The 19,226-nt window shown below is 38.1% G+C and overlaps 2 protein-coding genes across 4 annotated transcripts; one reads left to right on the forward strand and one right to left on the reverse strand.

Annotated features, from left to right (window-relative positions):
* Nucleotides 1-2,246: 2,246 nt before the first annotated feature.
* On the forward strand, nucleotides 2,247-15,304 carry dcdc2b (doublecortin domain containing 2B). Of its 2 annotated transcripts, XM_061795664.1 has the most exons (14): nucleotides 2,247-3,432; nucleotides 4,922-5,228; nucleotides 6,739-6,790; nucleotides 9,750-9,820; nucleotides 9,894-10,025; nucleotides 10,100-10,234; nucleotides 10,785-10,824; nucleotides 12,074-12,139; nucleotides 12,665-12,839; nucleotides 12,915-13,027; nucleotides 13,586-13,654; nucleotides 14,334-14,414; nucleotides 14,486-14,572; nucleotides 15,066-15,304. In XM_061795664.1, exons 2-14 carry the CDS (start codon nucleotides 4,957-4,959, stop codon nucleotides 15,126-15,128), a joined length of 1,356 nt encoding a protein of 451 aa, XP_061651648.1. In that variant the 5' UTR covers nucleotides 2,247-3,432; nucleotides 4,922-4,956; the 3' UTR covers nucleotides 15,129-15,304. The 2 variants fall into 2 exon arrangements, with proteins under 2 accessions (XP_061651648.1, XP_061651649.1); XM_061795665.1 differs by lacking the exons at nucleotides 2,247-3,432; nucleotides 13,586-13,654 and having other exon boundaries at nucleotides 4,319-5,228.
* Nucleotides 15,289-19,198, reverse strand: tmem234 (transmembrane protein 234). 2 transcript variants are annotated; one of them, XM_061795668.1, is made up of 5 exons: nucleotides 18,921-19,198; nucleotides 18,483-18,634; nucleotides 18,267-18,333; nucleotides 17,502-17,594; nucleotides 15,289-17,376 (listed from the first exon to the last, which is right to left on the reverse strand). In XM_061795668.1, the coding sequence occupies exons 1-5, from the start codon at nucleotides 18,931-18,933 to the stop codon at nucleotides 17,291-17,293; spliced, it is 411 nt and encodes a 136-aa protein (XP_061651652.1). In that variant the 5' UTR covers nucleotides 18,934-19,198; the 3' UTR covers nucleotides 15,289-17,290. The 2 variants fall into 2 exon arrangements, with proteins under 2 accessions (XP_061651652.1, XP_061651651.1); XM_061795667.1 differs by lacking the exon at nucleotides 18,921-19,198 and adding an exon at nucleotides 18,731-18,839.
* Between the last annotated feature and the right edge of the window lie 28 nt (nucleotides 19,199-19,226).

Here is a 19,226-nt window from a genome sequence, read left to right on the forward strand (position 1 = left end):
CTACTATTGTATATTTTGTCTAGTGTTGCTGTTGTCACCTATTCCTATATTATTGTGATGGAACACGATCTGGAGGACAAAGGCTCAGTGTATCAATAACATGCTCCAATTTCCCGTTTGGTTAACAGTGATTGAATTTCACTGCATCACATGTTCACAATTAATTCTACACCTTTTTTTGAAATAGTTTTCAAAATTTTACAATTGATCTTTTTTGTTTATGGTATTTTTTTTTTGCTATCTGCTATTAATGCAAATGAATAGTCCCCAGTGTCATGCAATCCGCAGACTAAAAATAAATCGTATCACATTTGAAATTCATTGTACACAATTTGCGATTTATTTGTATTAATTTTTTTATAATTTTTTTCAAAATTGAAAGGTTTTTCATGTTGTAATTTTTAATGTAATTCATGTATTTTTCTTGTGCTATTAATAATTATTCCATAAAAATGAAATCCCTTTACATTATTTTCCATCCATCCATCCATCCATTTTCTGAGGCGCTTCTCCTCACTAGGGTCGTGGGCGTGCTGGAGCCTATCCCAGCTATCATCGGGCAGGAGGCGGGATACGCCCTGAACTGGTTGCCAGCCAATTGCAGTTCACATACAAACAAACAACCATTCGCACTCACAGTCACACCTACGGGCAATTTAGAGTTGTCAATTAACCTACCATGCATGTTTTTGGGATGTGGGAGGAAACCGGAGTGGCTGGAGAAAACCCACGCAGGCACGGGGAGAACATGCAAACTCTACACAGGCGGGGCCGGGGATTGAACCCCGGTCCTCAGAACTGTGAGGCAGACGCTCTAACCTCCAGAAACAAACAAGCACTGAAAGAGGCTGCAGTAAAGGCCTGGAAAAAGCATTTCAAATGACGAATGCAACAGTCTGGTGAAGTCAATGGCTCACAGGCTTGATGCAGTTATTGCAAGGAAGGGTTGTGCCACTAAATATTCAAATGTTATTCACTTTAAGCTAATTTAATATATATTCCAATACTTTTGCTCACTTGAAAAGTGGGTGGCTTCAAATAAAAAGGTGCTCTGTCGTTAGTTGTTTAACAGATCTAGATGTAAATACCGTGAAATAAAAGCTGGAATTCTGACCTTTTGTCTCATATTAATCTTGTGATCTGAAACCCAAATGTCTGCAGTAGACAACAAAAACAAAGGAATTGGCCTTGCCATTCCAATACTTTTGGATGGGACTGTCTGTGTGGTGTGTATTATATATATATATATATATATATATATATATATATATATATATAATACTTTTGGATGGGACTGTGTGTGTGGTGTGTATTTTATATATATATATATATATATATATGAAATGAAGCAAGCATTTGGATGCAGAACATTTTTACCACTGTCCCACACACACACATTTGGCATGTACATTCATAGTTTGAAGATTCTCACCTTCACCACCATTTTCCTTGGATTTAGATTTACACACTGGTAAAACTAAAATATTTAGTATACACAGGTCAAATTTGACACAGAACAGCCTCAGTAGACAGTGTACGGAAACTTTGTAGCACGTGTACAAAAGAATGACTACAAATATTTTCATCGTTGTATATTTTGGGTCACGTTAGGAAAAGTTATCAAATTTCAGAATGAAAAAAATGACATTTATAGTGTTATTGCTGTGAAATGTCAAAAAGGGATCATAAACTCTACGCTACTTGAGGTGACATTTCAGTGATGCAGGTTATTGCAGACAGACAGTTGATAGTAGATGTTTTAATCAAAAAACAAGGGTGCAAAATATAAAAAATACACGGTTATTAATGCATTTTGATAAGATCTTTAGTTAATAATTTCATATAGACATTTATTACGAAGATATTCATGGCCCGGGCTTGGGTTATGTAAGGTACGTAAGGGTGTTCTGCTACTACTTGAGTTAGATATCTTCACACTTATTCCATTATTGCTGCAATTAAAGAAAATCGGAGCAAATGTTATCATATTGGGTCACCCGCCTACACGCGGCACCCTCCCATCCACCACCCACTCTGTCCCTTTTGTTGTAGTTGCTGCCAATGGTTTGGCCCACAAAGCCACTCACTGCTTGCTGCGCTGTCATAGCAACTAGGAAATACACGCAGCTGTAGTGTGTGTGCGTGTGTGTCAGTAGAAGAAGAAGAATGTGGTGATTGTACCACCAATCATCACCACACCGAGGGGATTCATCTCCATCTTCAATTTGTGGTGTGTATCTGTAGAGTTTGTGTTCAGAAATGCATAGATTTAACGAGAGAATGCCATTTCTTTCAAATTGCGTGTGAATGCTGAAGAGCTGACAATGAACTGAAAAGCTGTGGAAATATGGGAATCTGTGATAAATAGTCTGTGTGTAGCCTGAATGAGTGAAAGAGTATGAAGTTGTAATGCCTCGAATCGGTAAAGAAATGTGGAAGTTAGTGGTAAATATGTAAAATCTCGCAAATTTCTTTGTAAAAAGTGGAATTTTGGGAATGTGGAAAACAGTTCCTCGCTGAACGCTTTGAATTTGGGATGGGAAAGATGGAGAAATTGTCACTGATGGTCTAGTGGTACACTCGCCTGACTTTGGGAGCGTGGGTTCAGTTCCCACTCAGTGACGGTGTGGGTGTGAGTGCGAATGGTTGTCCGTGTCTATATGTGCCCTGTGACTGACTGTCGACCAGTTCAGGGTGTAGTCCGCCTTTCGCCCAAAAGCCAGCTGGGATAGGCTCCAGCGCCCCGCGACCCTGACCAGGATAAGCGGTGTTGGAAATGGATGGATGGAAGATGGTGAAATGTTTGTCTTACTCACTTTGTTTTTTTCTTGTTTGGAAAATGTGGAATTGTGGGAAAGCAATGTCCAACTTGCTCTGAATGAGGTCAATATTTTTAAATTGGAATAGTTTGAATTGGTGGAGAAATGTGGAAGGAGTAGAACATTAGAAAGTTTTTGGGTGTAGACCTAGAGAATGTAATTTCTGTAGAACTGTATGAATGCTCAAATGTGGAATTAATGTTAAAACATAGAATGTGAGATTTGGGATGGTTTGAATCAGTCGATAAATGTGGGTGGAGGATGTAAATATGTGAAATATGTCATAATTTGGGAATTTTATGGTGAAAAGTGGAATTTGGTGTGTGTGGAGATTACTTTAGCTCCAAATATGCCTAACAATTAATTTGGAGTGAGAAAGACTGAGAACTTCACTGGAATGTCTTTTTGTGTGTGTAAAATGTGAAATTGTGGGAAAAGTCGTTATTTTTTGGGAATGGGGAAAGCAAAGTGAATATTATGAATTGGAATTGGCCGCTGGCCGTTAGGACCCAGTACACCCCCAGGCAGGGCCACAAGGTCGCCGACTTCCAGGACCGTCCATTTTGGAGAACATTTCAGACTTCTAAGTGCACCTTATGGTCGTGAAAATACGGTAATATATCTCCAAAATTTGGGAATTTCTTTTGTAAAAAGTGTGGAATTTAGGAAATGTGCAAAATAGTAAATAAGATGTATTGAATGAGCTGAACATTTTGAATTTGCAATGGTAAAGATGGGAACCATTTTTTTGTTGCATGTCTCATTCACTTGACTGTTTTGTTTTTGTGTGTGGAATTGTGGAAAAACTGGGGGAATTTCTGGAACATGGAAAGCAATGTCCAACATGTCCTGATTGTATATTAATGAATTCCAAGAATAGTGATAAATATTTGAAGTCAGGTGTAGAATGACATGTGTGTGAATGTTCTCCAGCATTCGCATAATTACAGCGGCTAAAATAAGTATTTAACACGTCACGAAATATACCTCCAAAAGTGCTAGTGACCTGAAAATTTCACCAGATGTTGGAACAACCCAAGTAATCCATACATACAAAGAAAGTAGAACAAATAAGCTCAGAAATTAAATTGCGTGTAAAAATGTGAAATGACGCAGAAAAAATATCGAACACATTAAGAAAGGGAGGTGAAAAAAGGCAATTTCATTGTCACAAGGAAAAGAGTGAGTGCCCTGTATGCACGCTCACCACACAAGACCCCAATGCTGAAAAAAAAAAAAAAAAAAGCATGTCAAAGCTCATTTAAAGTTTGCTGAACATAATTTGGACAAGCCAGTTAAATACTGGGAGAATATAGTGTGGTCTGATGAGAGCAAAATTGAACTGTTTGGATGCCATAATGCACACCCAACGATATGGCACTGCACATCACCCTAAAAACACCATAGCAACAGTGAAGTTCGGTGGCGTGGGGCTTCTTTTCAGCAAATGAAACTTCCCATTACTGAAGGAAGGATGAATGGGCAAATGTACCGAGACATTCTTGACAAAAATCTGCTGCCGTCTACGAGGATGATGAAAATGAAACGAGGGTGGACATTTCAGCAGGATAATGATCCAAAACATACTGTCAGGGAAACTTTCAATTGGTTTCAAATAAATAAATAATGCTGCTAGAATGGCCCACCCAGTCAGCTGACTTGAATCCAATTGAAAATCTACGCAAAGAACTGAAACTCAAGGTCCATAAAAGAAGCCCACGGAACCTTCAAGATTTGAAGACTGCTTGTGTGGCGGAATGGGCCAAAATCACAAAAGAGCAATGCATGCGACTCATTTCTCCATACAGGAGGCGTCTTGAAGCTGTCATTTTAAACAATGGCTTTTGTACAAAGTATTAAATAAATACCAGTTGGTGTGTTCAATCCTTTTTTCCTGTGTCATTTCACATTATTACACACAACTTAATTTCTGATCTTATTTGTTCTACTTTCTTTGCATGTGTGGATTACTTGGGTTGTTCCCAACATCTGGTGAAATGTTCAGGTCAATATCACCTTTGGAAGTATATTTAGTGAGAAAAATGGTGACGTGTTAAATACTTATTTCAGCCGCTGTAAATGGTGGGTGTGTTTGTGTGTAGAGGTAATAGTAGAGTTAGTAGTAGAGGGCTCCGAGATGGCCGCGACGACGGCACTACCCCCAGTGAAGAGCGTGGTGGTGTACAGGAACGGTGATCCCTTCTTTAACGGCCGACGGTTCGTGATCAACCAGCGCCAAGTATCCACCATGGAGGCCTTCCTCAATGAGGTGACCCACAATATCGGGGCCCCGCTGGCCGTTAGGACCCTGTACACCCCCAGGCAGGGCCACAAGGTCGCCGACCTCCAGGACTTGCGGACGGGGGCCCAGTATGTCGCCGCGGGTTTTGAGAAGTTCAAGAAACTGGAGTAAGTTTGCAGTGGTTGAAAGGAACAATGTACTAATACTTAATTACAGTACTTGAGTAGATTTGTAAGGTGTCTCTATGACTATTTTTCTGAGGACTTTTGACTTTGACTCCCCACATTTGACAGATATCTGTATTTTCGACTCCTTACTTTGTCAAGATAGGCTCAATACTTTTTTCAACCTCCGTCAATGACAACACGATGTAAAAAGAGCGTAATACAGTGAGGTAAAGTCAACTGCGCTTGAGATCTTGATTGATTAAGAGCTTGGGCACTGATTGAGTAAAATAAAAAATAAGAAAACAAGAATAGAAATAACATGGAGTAACGTTAACCAGGGAGCATTAATGATGACGGCAACAGATTCGGAGGAGCCTAAAAATCAGTGTTAAAAAAAAATACAAATCTGTTCAATCTAAAAAAAATCACATACACATGAAGAGTATTTTTTTCAGTTGTTATCATTAGCTAATGTGGCCTTTTTGGTGAATTCACAATGTTAGCAAATATATGGGAACATGTTCTTTTGATAGCATTAAGGTCGAGTAAGTGCTAGCTAGTTCTTCAACATGTGACATGTAACCGGAACCTTTCTTCTTCTCAGTACAAGCCCATATAAGTTAATAAAAGAGGGAAACTATTTTGTTTGTGTCGAAGTTTTTTTTTTTCCGCTGTGCCAAGTTATCTAAATGAGAATGGATAGGTATTGTACTTTGTATAAATAGTAAAGTATTACATTGGTGCCTTGAGATGTGAGTTACCTGACTTACGAGCAGTTTGGCAGATATAATTAGTAAATGTACCACATAGCCTCCGCTACCTTAATGCTAACATACAGTGGGAAACTCCATAGGAACACTGGCTAACAATTAGCATCTCTGTGACGGTGTACCCTTTCAAAAAATGTATATCTGAACACAAATGGTGGAGCAACACATGACCATATAACTATACTCACAGGCATATATTCTTTATCCTCTGCGAAGAATGAATACTATTACTGCCGTAGTGAGAAGCCAAGAGGATCTAAGTCTCAAGTACAGTACATCTGTATGTCTGTATTATACTGCCCCAGAAAATATGACAAAAACTGTCATTACTGTATGTTTTTACAAAATGTAATATGACAGTGTGTTATTTTAAAAAACACATTACATTTTTGTTTTTTTTTTGGGTGGGGGGCCTGAAACTGATTCATGGCATTTCCATTCATTTCAATAGGGAAAGATATGTTTGAGTTATGAGTGTGGTCAAGGAGTGATTTAAACTCATATCTCAAGGCACCTCTTTTGCAAGTAAAAATAGTTACATTTTTACTTTTGTGCTTAAGTACATTTCAGTGTGTACTTTATTCCCTTTGCTTAATTACAGGAGTTAAATGAGTACTTCTGAAAGTAGAAGTACTGTACTAATTTAAGTATTGATGAGTGATATTTTAAGGGTGTGAGTACTTTTGACACCTCTCCACATTTGTATTGAAGAGGGGTTTGTTTATGCTCTCAAAATACAGTTACGTCAACACGGGGGTGAAAAAGCAGCCAGGAGCACGTGAAGACACTCAGGTAGGCCGTCTCATCTTTCTTATTGAACGTGTTCGCTTTAAGGCCCACTGCTCAGCCCATCACTTATTCATCCAAGTATGTTTAACAACAGGAATGCACCACTGGACCTCCTGCCAAGTCAACTAGGACAAAAATAGACCCAACGTCTCATAGATGTTAATATTGATTGTTGATTAGTCCTGCCTTGAAGCAAACGGAGTTCACTACTGTTGCCGCAGTAGATTAAGCACTCAACTAGTTTGATGCCTATCAAACATAGATCAGTTGTATTTAACTTGTTCTTATAACAATAAAGCTGTATTTGTTTTGGTTTGGGGTTTTTTGGGGAAAAAAAAGCTGTAATGTTGCAAAAATAAAGTCAATGTTTTGGGAAAATCTCTTAATGTTGAAATATTGAACTTTAACTCAAGAATAAAAAGTAGTAATGTTGCAGGACAAAAATGTAATGTTATGAAAATAGAGTTGTAATTTTGTGAAACGTTTTTTAATATTATGATGATAGTCGTTTTTTGTTTTAGAAAAAAAAGTGATGTTTCAAGGACAAATGCCGTAATGTTAGAAGAATTGTTCTTCTTCTTCCCAAAGAATAGCATTTATAATGTTTCAAAATAAAAGAAAAATTCAATGTGAAGAGAATAAAGTCTTAGTTTAAGGAGAAACTTTTCAGAGTATCACGAGAATAATCTTTTTTTTTTTTAAGCATAATTTTGCAAGATAGTTGTACGATGTTACGAGACGAAAACTTTAATGTTACGGGAATAAAGTTGTAATTTTAGGAGAAACATCTCATTATGTGAGATTAGTTATATTTTTTAAAGAAAAATTTTATGTTACATGATTTGATGTTATCGAGATAAAGTTGCAATTTTAGGAGACACATCTCGCAATTGTCACATATATATAAAATGGTATAAAATAGTCATACAATTTTATGAGACTAAAGCTTTGTTACCAGAATAAAGTTGTAATTTTTAGAAACAACATCTCACAATATCATGAGGACAGAGTAATATTATGAGGATAGAATTGTATATTGTAATTTTTTTTTCTTAAAATATACAACTTTGTTATAGAAACGTTCCATTTTTTTTTATTATACATTGTGTCGCTTTTCAACATTCGTTGAGTTTTCTTTCAATATGGGCATTAGGATTCATGCATTATTCATTGAGAAATTCCAAGAAAATGTCCCCAAAAATATTTACAATGTTAAGAAAAAAAAAAAAAAAGTCTCTTTATACGGAAACAAAATCAAGTATAAGAAGTTTTGGGATAATGCTGCTTACTTAGAAACAAGCTACAGTATAAAGTCCTTGGGGGAGGTAACAACCATGCTGGACAAAGGTCACAGCGGCAGCAATGCACATGCACTCTCGCTCACAAGTGCTCACTTTGTATTCTGAGCATCTAGTAAGGTGTCTCTTTGTTTTCAAGCCAACAGCGCTACTTCTTCTTCGGCCAGCGTTAAAAGAGAGTAACTATGTGTGCCTTGGACGTGTGCCCTGTGTGCACCCATGTTCGCTACGTGCATTGCAGATCGCTGGGATGCCTTGGTGTTGCGGAGCACGGCAGCAAGCGTAACCTCATGTGAGAGTTAAGCTGACAGTATAGTCAGTGTGTTAATCAGTGCATGTCTGGGCAGGCCCGAAAAGCTGCTTTGTTTCCATCACAGACATTGTAAATGTCACATACATCCTTAGGCTCAATTGGAGCCCATTCCATTTATTTAATGAATGCTTAACATGGTTTTATCCGCTTTATAGCCAATCACTTGTTCTTTAGTAATGTGGATGACTCGAGGTAAGACTAGCATAAAAAAGATGTTTGCAGTCCATTTCCTTGTGGTGTGTGCGCCTTGGCCAACAGGGGGCAGTATAATACATAGACATACCTGTACTACTCTTAGATTTTATGATGAAGCACAGGAGACCATTGCAACTAAGCTGCAATAATAATAGTCTCTTTTTTTTTAACAGAGGATAAATCATATATGCATGTGAGTATTGTCGTATGTGCATCATGATTTAATTATTCAATTCAATTAATTATGCTTCTCCTTCTGAGGTGCAGAGCTTGGCCACCAGGGGCCAGGAAAAATAAAATTATACAGCCAAACGAAGAAGATTCGCCACTGCTCTCAGTGACTCAATTAGCTGCAATAATATTAGTCATTTTTCGCAGAGGTTAAATAATATATACCTGTGAATATTGTGATATTGTCTGTTTACATGTGTTGTTTCACCATTTGTGTTCGAATATCCATATCCATTGTCAAAGGAGTTGTAACACCACAATTATCCATGCTAATCGTTAGCACATCTAAGTTCTGTTCACATATGTGTTAGCATTAAGCTAGCAGGGGCATTTCTAAGTCCAAGTTGTTTGAAATACACAACTTGTAATTCTCTGCGATTGGCTGGCAACCAGTTCCAGGTGTACGCCGCCTCCTGCCCGATGATAGCTGGGATAGGCTCCAGCACTCCCGTGACCCTTGTGAGGATAAGCGGCTCGGAAAATGGATGGATGGATGGAACTTGTAATTCTCTTTGTTTATTGTGTAGTTTGACAGTAAAATTCAACTTGGAGTGGCATTAAAGAGCTTGAAGCCTCTTTTGTTCACTGTTAAACCCAAGCTTATTGTGAAGTGAGTTGAGTTTGCTGCCACAATACAGCGCTCGTATCTGAAGTCTGCGCTCGCAAGTCAAAGCAAAAAAATCGTTCGAAAGACAGCTCGGATCTCGAAAAACTCCAAAGTCGGGTCCCTCATATCTAGCTCAAGGCACTACTGTACTTGGAGAGCCAAGTATTTTGTGGGGTGGTACTTGTGTGTAAAAGGTTTGAGAACCACTGCACTAGGCTACCATGCTCCCCGGTTTTGATACAAGATACACATTAAATTGTTTTCTCAAACTGTTGTGCTTGATCGAAACACATCTTATTAGCGGAATCTCTCCCACAGGCAAAAACAATCCAGAGGCCCAACGTGTCAGCCAAATGGAGGAAGTTTGTTCCAGTGCCCTGTATTATACAGTAAGACCCAAAGTCGTCCAATCACATACATTGTTTCAAAGTATTTGTATGACGCCTTTATGTAATATTTTAGCGTTTTCCGCAATGGGGACCTCCTGTGCCCTCCGTTCCGATTCATCATTCCTCGCAGCTTGCAGCGGGACCTGGAGCAGATCCTCAGCCTGGTCACCGAGAAGGTCAGCTTACGGACTGGCGCTGTGCGGAGGTCAGTGGGGGGGGGGGGACACTGGCCGAATAGAAATGACTGGACTGGTTGTGACCGCTGTACTTTTACGTCAGGTTGTGTTCTGTAGAGGGGGTCACGGTCACCTCGGCAGGGGAGTTGGAGACCGGACGCTGCTATGTTGCCGTGGGAACTGAGAGGTTCAAAAGGCTTCCGTACGTGGAGCTGCTGGTCTCTAAAGCTACAGAGAGGTACTGTTATGTCAAAGGTGTATCAGTGGCTATTAGGGTTGTAGAGGAGTGGAAATATTTGGTAAATTTCCATGAAAAAGTTAAGATGGGGAATTTTGGAAAGAAGTATAAATACAAACTTTTGTTTTGCCATATAAGACATCACTGCAAAATAAATTGCCATTAATCCGTTCAAGCCTCCTCCCCCAAAAACAAACAAAACATTCAACGTGCAAATAAAAATGTAGTTTCCCTCAAGCTTCTCAAGCCTAGCGTCTGCATTTTGCAAAAACCTTCCAGGATATGGGCCCTTCATATTCAGCTGCATAAAGGTTGCTTGTTCTCATGAGTAATAAGCATAAACATTTTTACCAACTATATTTAAACTTCTGTTCTTTCTTGATTTAGTCCTGTTAACTCTCATAAATTTCCAATAATTGCCATGGACCATTTCAATCTTTGAAAAGTCACAGAATTTTGCAAGCCTACTGCCTTGAATGAATTTCTCCATTGAGGAAAGATGTTCATTTTTCTACAGAATTCTTCACTTAACACTTGTTTTTATTTATAGATATCACCCGGGAAAGAGACGAACACTGAGGCGAAACCAGGTAAATATCAAATAAAAAATATCAGCAGACATCTCTATAGTATTCTCCAAAACAAAACATGAGGGGGTTTTGTTATGAAGTAACTGCGGCAAGCAGCATACCAAGGACAGTATTGACTAATACTGTATGTCATGAAAGAACGCAAATGATATTACCACGTAAATACGCCCCCAAGTGGATTTGAGGAGCATAGGGGTTTTATGGCCGCTTTAATATGCTGCCTTTTGTTATTGCAGATAGTCAAATATTTCAGCAATTTGTTGTGACATAAAAAAAAAGAAAATGACAAAATTACTAGTGTGGAATGCTTGTCTCTTGGCATTCATACCGTGAGGGTTTCATTTGCAATAACATACAGTATCTCACAAAAGTCAGTGCACTCCACACATTTTTGTAAACATTTCCTCATAGTCTTTCATGGATTTCTGAAGAAATCTAATTGTATGACACTGCATATTTACCATCCCCTCAAAATAACAACACACAGCCATTGACTAAACTGCTGGCAACAAACGTGAGTAGACCTCAAAGTGAAAATGTCCAAATTGAAAGCAATTAGCCATCCCCCCTAGTGTCATTTGATTCGTTGGTGTTACAAGGTCTCAAGTATGAATGGGGAGCGGGTGTGTTGACTTTGGTTTGATCACCCTCACAATCTGTCACACTGCACGCTCACTAGAAGTTGAAAATATACAGTTATACAAGCTGTACACTGAATACTTTACATTGCAACAAAGTGTCATTTCTTCGATGTTGTCCCGTGAAAAGTTATATTTCCAAAAATGTGAGGTTACTCACTTTTGTGAAATACTATATAGATGCGTATAATGTAAAAAAATATTTTTTTGCTCAAAATATTACATAAATGTATATTCTAAAAATATTCTAAAAAATGTATAAACTCTATTTGGAATTTTTAAAATGTTTTTTTTAAACAAAATTTTTTTAACCCTTGCAGTAAAATACAGTTTTAATTTAGCAACTTTCTGTCACTTTTACTCATTAGAATATATACATTTTTTAACAACTTCTGTTCAATTGTATTGAAATCTAGCACTTTCATTGTTGTCAATACCCTTCTTCACTGACTGGCTAGGAGAAAACAGCAACCACCTTTCCTTTTCTCGAAATATGGGTTCCTGTGCAATTAAGGGTTACTCCTAAGAACTTAAATTTGTTTGTAAAGTACTTCTGCAGAAAGTCATTTCAATCAGTCAGCGCATTTTTAATACAGCATTTTCTGTTGTAGAACAGGAAGGAAGGAAGCGGTCCAGAAGACCAATGTAGTGACTCCGCTCTGCTTAACTCTCCAGAGGTAAAATCATATACTGTATATAAATACAATAGGAATGGCAGTTTGACTAACTTTCTTCATTTAAGAAAAATATATTACTTTTGCTGTTCTATGGATGTAGTGCAATGCCGATTATAGCTAAATGACGCCATGTTCTTCTTCTTTAGACAGCAAACTAGTTGACACTGAATCGACAGCAGCCAATTAGTGTGCTTAATTTTGCCTCAGTGTTTTAAGCCACAATTAATCAACAATCAATTCCACACAAATTACTGAATTCTTAGTCAATAATCCTGACTTTCCACACGCTGCAATAAATTCAACTTTTGTCTCATTAGTCCACAGAATATTTCTCCCAAATTCTCATCAAAGGGGATCATCAAGATGTGTTTTGGCAAATGTGAAACTAGCCATTTCTTTCTTCTGGATGAGGGAGATCAGAAGTCAGAAAGTTGGGGGGGGCAATTACGGTGTCACAGCACTGTTTATATGCTGTAGTTAATATATCATCATGTCCCTTAAAGTCCGACATACTGTTACTCTCAGTCAAACGGGCGGAGGGTGAAGTCGACGGGTCATGAAGCTGCTCCCCCACAGGAGCGGCAGACGACAGGCCTGAACACAGACCCAAGAGCGAACGACACCTCTGTATTCTTCGCCAAGCCCATCAGGATTTATAAAGCCAGAGGAACTCCGAGACCTCCCCACAGCATCGGACCCGGTCAGGACCCACCATCACACATACTCGCCATCTTTTCTCAGCTGACTCTAATGTATTGTTTGTGTTTTGTTTCAGTCTATCGCAGCTTCTTCAAGCCGGGAGCACGAAGGAGGAGGAGAGAGGAGGTCAGAGGAGCCGAGGAGGTGCAGGAGGACGAGAATACTGCCACAGAACTTCCTGTTGATCAGGTGTGAACAAATTAAACTTGCATCTCGAATGAGATGGGCGAGATTCTTCAACGATGTGACCTTTATCAGTTAGTTTATTAGTTTGCATTGTGTTATTGTTTTTAATGTACTAATATTACACTGGTCGTGTGTCACTTCCCGCGAAAGTAGGGTGGACCTATACCAATAACTGGGCCAAATCCTTCCCTTCCGATTAGGTAGCAAAGGCCCGATTGACGGATGTCTCTAAAAGATTATCCCGAGCAGTTATCCTGTGGTGTGGGGTGTGTTATGGGGTATTTTTTCCTACCCGATCTGCTTGGAAAATGTTCAGGGGTCAACAATCTCAAATCTTAAACCTGTTTAATATATACAATCCGTGTGTGGTCAACACAGAGCTCTGTTATTACCTCTCTGACGTTTGTCAATCAAAACTGAGATAATTCTCTAATTATTTTTGTAAAGGCAGAATTTTTGACACATCTCTTTTATTGGAGCTCATTAGATTATGTACCTAATAAATTGTCCAGTGAGTCTTTTTTTTTTTTTTAAACTGTAAATGTGTCTTTTATCCTCAAGAGGGTAGCAGAAATAGTGCAGGATGAGGAGCTGAACAACACATATGATGGTCTGCATGGCACACTGAAGGTACACAAGACACAAACACAAGCATTCTATTAAAAAAGTTCTGTATTTACATAAACAGGGCTCCTAAAATTACAGGCAATTACACTTTTTTTTAAAATATTAAAAGTGAACAGCATTCCTTCATTTCATCTCTCAGATAAATTGAGATGATGATCTTATGTTTGTGGAGACGCTGTCGTGATTTGCATCCCAGTAGGCTGACATGGTCGCGCCAGTGCGTATAGATGTTTATGTTCCGGGAAGGGGAAGCTACATTATTTATACAGTGGTACCTTGACTTACAAGTAACCCGATTTATGGGTTTTGCAACCCCCCCCCCAACCCCCCTCCAAAAACAAATAAAAAAACATTTCCATATTTAAAACAGTCATTATGACTTGACAGTAGAACATGACAAATATGATCTATGAAAAATAATCTGGTCTCTGGCCCCACTTTGTGCCTATAATTTGAAGAAACCACTGCGCTTGAAGAAAAACAACCAATCAGAGAGAGAGAACGCCTGCCTAATGTCAATGTCAATCATTTGTCGCACACTCATCAGCTACAACCACGGCCTCGCATTGTGCTATCTTGTTACCCCAGGGAAGCACCTTTATGGAGTGTTACTACAACACTAAATGTTATCAGTTTAAAGTTTTATTATTTTCTAAAATGTTCCAATTTTGCCATTTTATAGTTGCCGCTGTCTGAGCAAGATGAAGCAGAAAAGACGACGATAATACAAAGCACAGAAGAGGAGTTTAACACTGAAAATCTGGTACACACACATCACACACTTTTTAGGACTAACTTGTATTGCGTGTCTAATGTCAGTATCTCCATTTAAAGGAGCCTGTGCTCAACAAGATGACTTTGAACACTCCCAATTCTCATAGAGAAATTCAGGGAAATACTTTGGACCATCAAGAGGAAAAGGCGAGTGTAACTGTATGTCATACATCAGTGATTCGTAAAAGAATGGTACGCGTACCATTAGGCTTCCTCTAGTGGTACATGAAAGAATTACTGCCTGAGTACAGTCAGTTGTATTTAACTTTTAAGATAAATACATTTGCATTTAATCTTTAAAAGTATGTTTTTAAACATGTATTTAGGTATTTTTTTATTAAACTTTTATGTGCAATACATTTGATTTATGAAGTAGTTTTTTTGTTGTTCTATATTTAAACCATGTTCAAACAAGTACATAATGTTACAGTGGATTACAATAATAAATACAGCTATACTCTTTAGGAATAAAACCACTCATTTTTTATGAATATTTAGGTCTGCTATAGTACTAGTGTATTCTAATGTTGGTCATGATGGTGATACTTGGAGAGCTACGTATTTTTGGGTGGTACTTGAACAAAATTTTAAAACCACTGCTATAGATCAGGGCTCAAAAATCCAAATCTATTTTTTACAGAAGGCTCCAAAAGGAGCACAGAACCACCACCAGGGAGAAGGCCTAATCGAAGAACCATCGTAACCACTCTGAGGAGATTATATATATGTCATATATTCTTGCTTTCATAAAGGAAAATTTACATTAAAAAAGTATAACAAATGCTTCCGGAAGTGTACATATCTTAGTTTATGCAATGAAATAATTTCCTGAAAGTCTGAATGGAAAAAAAAGGAATTAAAAGTATTTGATTAAAATTGTATTTTTTGGTGAGATTTATTTGGATGCAGATACACAATATTTCACACAGCAATACACATTTTGATCACTTCATCTGAATATTATTACCACAAGGTAGCTAAAAACAGACAAATCCAACAATCCAGAATGTTTTTTGTTTTTTTTAGACAGTTTTATGAGTCCCAAGATCTAATTCTAGATGTATAAAATTTTGTCATTCTCCATAACACTGAAAGTAGATGAACAAACACAAATAGGCCACGCTATTTCCTCCCCACCCCCACTATTATTTTATGTACAATTGACACCATTTGTTGTTGTTGTTGCTTTTAACTGCTTGAGTCATGAGAACCATTTAGCCCATACCAGATTGAAAATGGGAGTTTTACATCATTCTCCATGAACCAATCAGAGGCCCTTTAACTGGCGACAGTTGTGTGCTGATTCGTATTTCACTTGAGTTTGAATGTTATTGGTTAATTCTGAACACAACCACATCCCCAATTGCGAGAGGGTGTGCACAGGTGTGCAACCACATTGTCTCAGTTGTTTATTTTTACTTCCTCGCTCGAAAACACAACATTTTTTTCAGTTGAGTTGTACAAGTTACAGGCCACATTAATGTTGGAAAAAGTTTGGAAATGATTAATCTTGGTCTCATTTTTTATGTAACAAAACAACGAGAACAGGAGGTGTGTACTTTTATATCCAAGTCATCAAAAGAATTAAAGTGCATGTGCCTCAAGTTCTTGTTTAGGGTTCTGGTCTTATTTTCATAAAAAATTCAAGCATCAGTGGAGAAAAGAAGGTGCAGGAGAAGGAATATATTTCAGACACGAAGCGGTGTGCTCCCACACTTTCATTTCACATGTCCTGTAAAGGCCTTTAAGCAGATGACTTTCACGTTGGCGTTTAAGTGCGACAAAGTGAACGTTTCTATAGGAGCTCCATAAATCTGGTCAAGTTGTGGGAGTGAACCCTGCGTGAACCCACCCGCGCTCCTCTCACACTTGACGTAATGCTCTTTGGACACGTCTTCACTTGTTTGCTTAGGCTCAGAAATATGGTTCCCGTCGGACGCGCCGCTCGAATGTAAATGACCTGGATGAACGGGCCGCCGGTGACCTCCTTTTGACCGACATTAGCTCACAGGAAAGTGGAGAATTAAAAGGGCAATTACACTTTTTTTTTTTAATATAAAAAGTGAACAGCATTCCTTCATTTCATCTCTCAGATAAATTGAGATGATGATCTTATGTTCGTGGAGACGCTGTCATGATTTGCGTCCCAGTAAACTGACATGGTCGTGCCAGTGTGTATAGATGTTTATGTTCCGGGAAGGGGTAGCTACACGACTTATTTATACAGTGGTACCTTGACTTAAAAGTAACCTGACTTAAGAGTTTTGCAACCCTCCCACCCCCAAAAAAAACAAATAAAAAACATTTCCATATTTAAAACAGTCATTATGACTTGACAGTAGAACATGACAAATATGATCTGTGAAAAATAATCTGGTCTCTGGCCCCACTTTGTGCCTCTAATTTGATATACAAGAAACCACTGCGCTTGAAGATAAACAACTAATCAGAGTGAGAAGGCCTGTCTAATGTTAATGTCAATCATTTGTCGCATACTCATCAGCTACAACCACGACCTCGCATTGTGCTGTTATCTTGTTACCCCAGGAAAGCACCTTTATGGAGTGTTACTACACACTAAATGTTATCAGTTTAAAGTTGTATTATTTTCGAGGCTGTGTTGAGTACAATACTGTAGTGTTATTTTTCTTATTAAAAACGTGCCCAAAAATTTTGTTGGTGTTTTATAATGGGCTGGAACGGATTATTATTTAACAGGATTTCTATTCATTTCAGTGGGGAAAGATGAGTTGAGATATGAGCTACAAGCAGGTCATGGAACGAATTAAACTCCTAAGTCAAGGCACCACAGTATAATAAAGAGCAAATGCTCTTGTGAGTGTGTTCATGAACACTGGAACGTCTTCAGGACTGAGCGCCGGCGTCCTCTATGGAGCTTATGATACACAACGTGATGCCAACCATAGTGAGGAACATTCCAGCAACAGCCTCTGAAAAGAGACAGTTCCCAAAATAAAGAAAAACATTTCAAAAAGCCCGATGATGTTTACTTTTTTTTTTTCTTCTTCTTCTTTTGGGAAAGCAAACTAATACATCAAGATCGGATAGGACTCACGTTTGCCTCCAAAGTGTTCACCCAGCAACTTGCCAGTGAGCACAGTCCACAGGAAGGTGAGAGAGTTGGACACGGGAACAGCCAATGACAGGTCTGAACAACAGCAAAAACTAATAATAGTTAAAGATTCCAAAAAGATCATGAAGGGTTGTTTCAGCCAAAATTAAATAAATAAATAGATTAATAAAATAGGAATTAATTAATTAAAATGAAAAACAATTATAATGGGCATTACTCTCGCAGAATTACGACTTTAACAAAAAAATTAATTGTCCCCAAAAAAAATACGACAAAAACTTTATGAAATATATGACTTTTTCCTTGTAAAAGTAGCACATTTATATTGAAAAAATATATACTATATAAAAAAATGACTCTTTGTATCAAAGTATACTACTCTTTTCACTTCAAATGACTATTCCCATAAAATTAAGACTTTGCTCAAATATACCCAACTTTTTTCTCAAAAATGTAGTTTTTTTCATGAATTAATGTATCATGAAGATATATCATTATATTAAAAAACGTTTTTCTTGTAACACAAGGATTTTGTTATAAAATGACTTCAATCTTAAAAATATACAGTACAACCTTTTTTTAAACCTTGAAAATATACAGCTTTATTCTCATAAAATTATTTAAAACTAGAAAATGCACAACTTCTGTCGAACAAGTGGCCACGTGAGGCGAACTGGAACAGGAAAATTTATGTCGATATATTATTGCTCCTCCTAGCTTGATTTGAGTGTACAGTATATGTCTCACCTGCAGTGGAAAGTGTGTAATAGTAAACCAAAGAGCCACATTGGTTCAGGACAAACGGGATGAGGTACTGCGGATGGAGAAAGAAGGATGGGCATCAATCATCAATTTTATGTTTGTGTGTGAATATATGTATATATATAATTTTAAAAAAGTAATAATAATAATTTAGGGGTGGGGGGGGGGTTTGCACTGATGAGGAAAAATGGCTCTATTTACCTTGACATTAAGGAAGAGAAACTTGAGCTCAGCAAGAAACTGAGCCACTTTGCCTGACTTGGACACATGTTCGATTCCCTCCGTGCCTCTCTTGAGGAAAGGGTTGGTGCAGCCCCACAACGCCGACACCAGCAGGAGACTCAGCACCTCCACTATTGTGAAACACACACGTTAGGTCACTTAAATAGGCCTTTTTGTAAACTTTTAACATATTTGTGTTATATTTTGTCACTAAGACGTGAACTGACGAGTTCCGTTGTGGCTGGCTAACTTCTTTAGCATGAGGGCTATGACGCTAGCTATCAGATATTTAGGTTTCAATTAGTTTAACGACTCCAAAAATGATATTCCCTGTTTTATTATCGCGTAAAAAAGTTTCACCCACGTATTTTATAAGCGCTGAGACGATTCGATAGGTAAAATGAGTTAGCTACCTACCAAGAGTCACCATCGTAACCTAACAACCTGCTGACGAGTTGCGTTCAAGACTCCTTGGTAAGTGTTCGCTAAACGTATTTTCATTCAAACGAGTGTTGAACTATGTAAAAATGCTATTCACCACTATTACTTTTTCCCCAAAAAATGACTGAGTAATCTGAAACAGATTAAAGTCTTCAAGTCGTCGATTTATTTGACATATTTAGCCGCTGCACTTTGAGCTTCTTGAATGTTCCCCGAGCGAGGTGGCTCTCTCTCGGTTCTCAGCGTAGTTGAGCCTCATGTGGTCAACGGGAGGCGCCATAA

This window comes from Phyllopteryx taeniolatus, chromosome 13 (assembly GCF_024500385.1).
Source record: "Phyllopteryx taeniolatus isolate TA_2022b chromosome 13, UOR_Ptae_1.2, whole genome shotgun sequence".
Classification (NCBI taxonomy): Eukaryota; Metazoa; Chordata; class Actinopteri; order Syngnathiformes; family Syngnathidae; genus Phyllopteryx; species Phyllopteryx taeniolatus.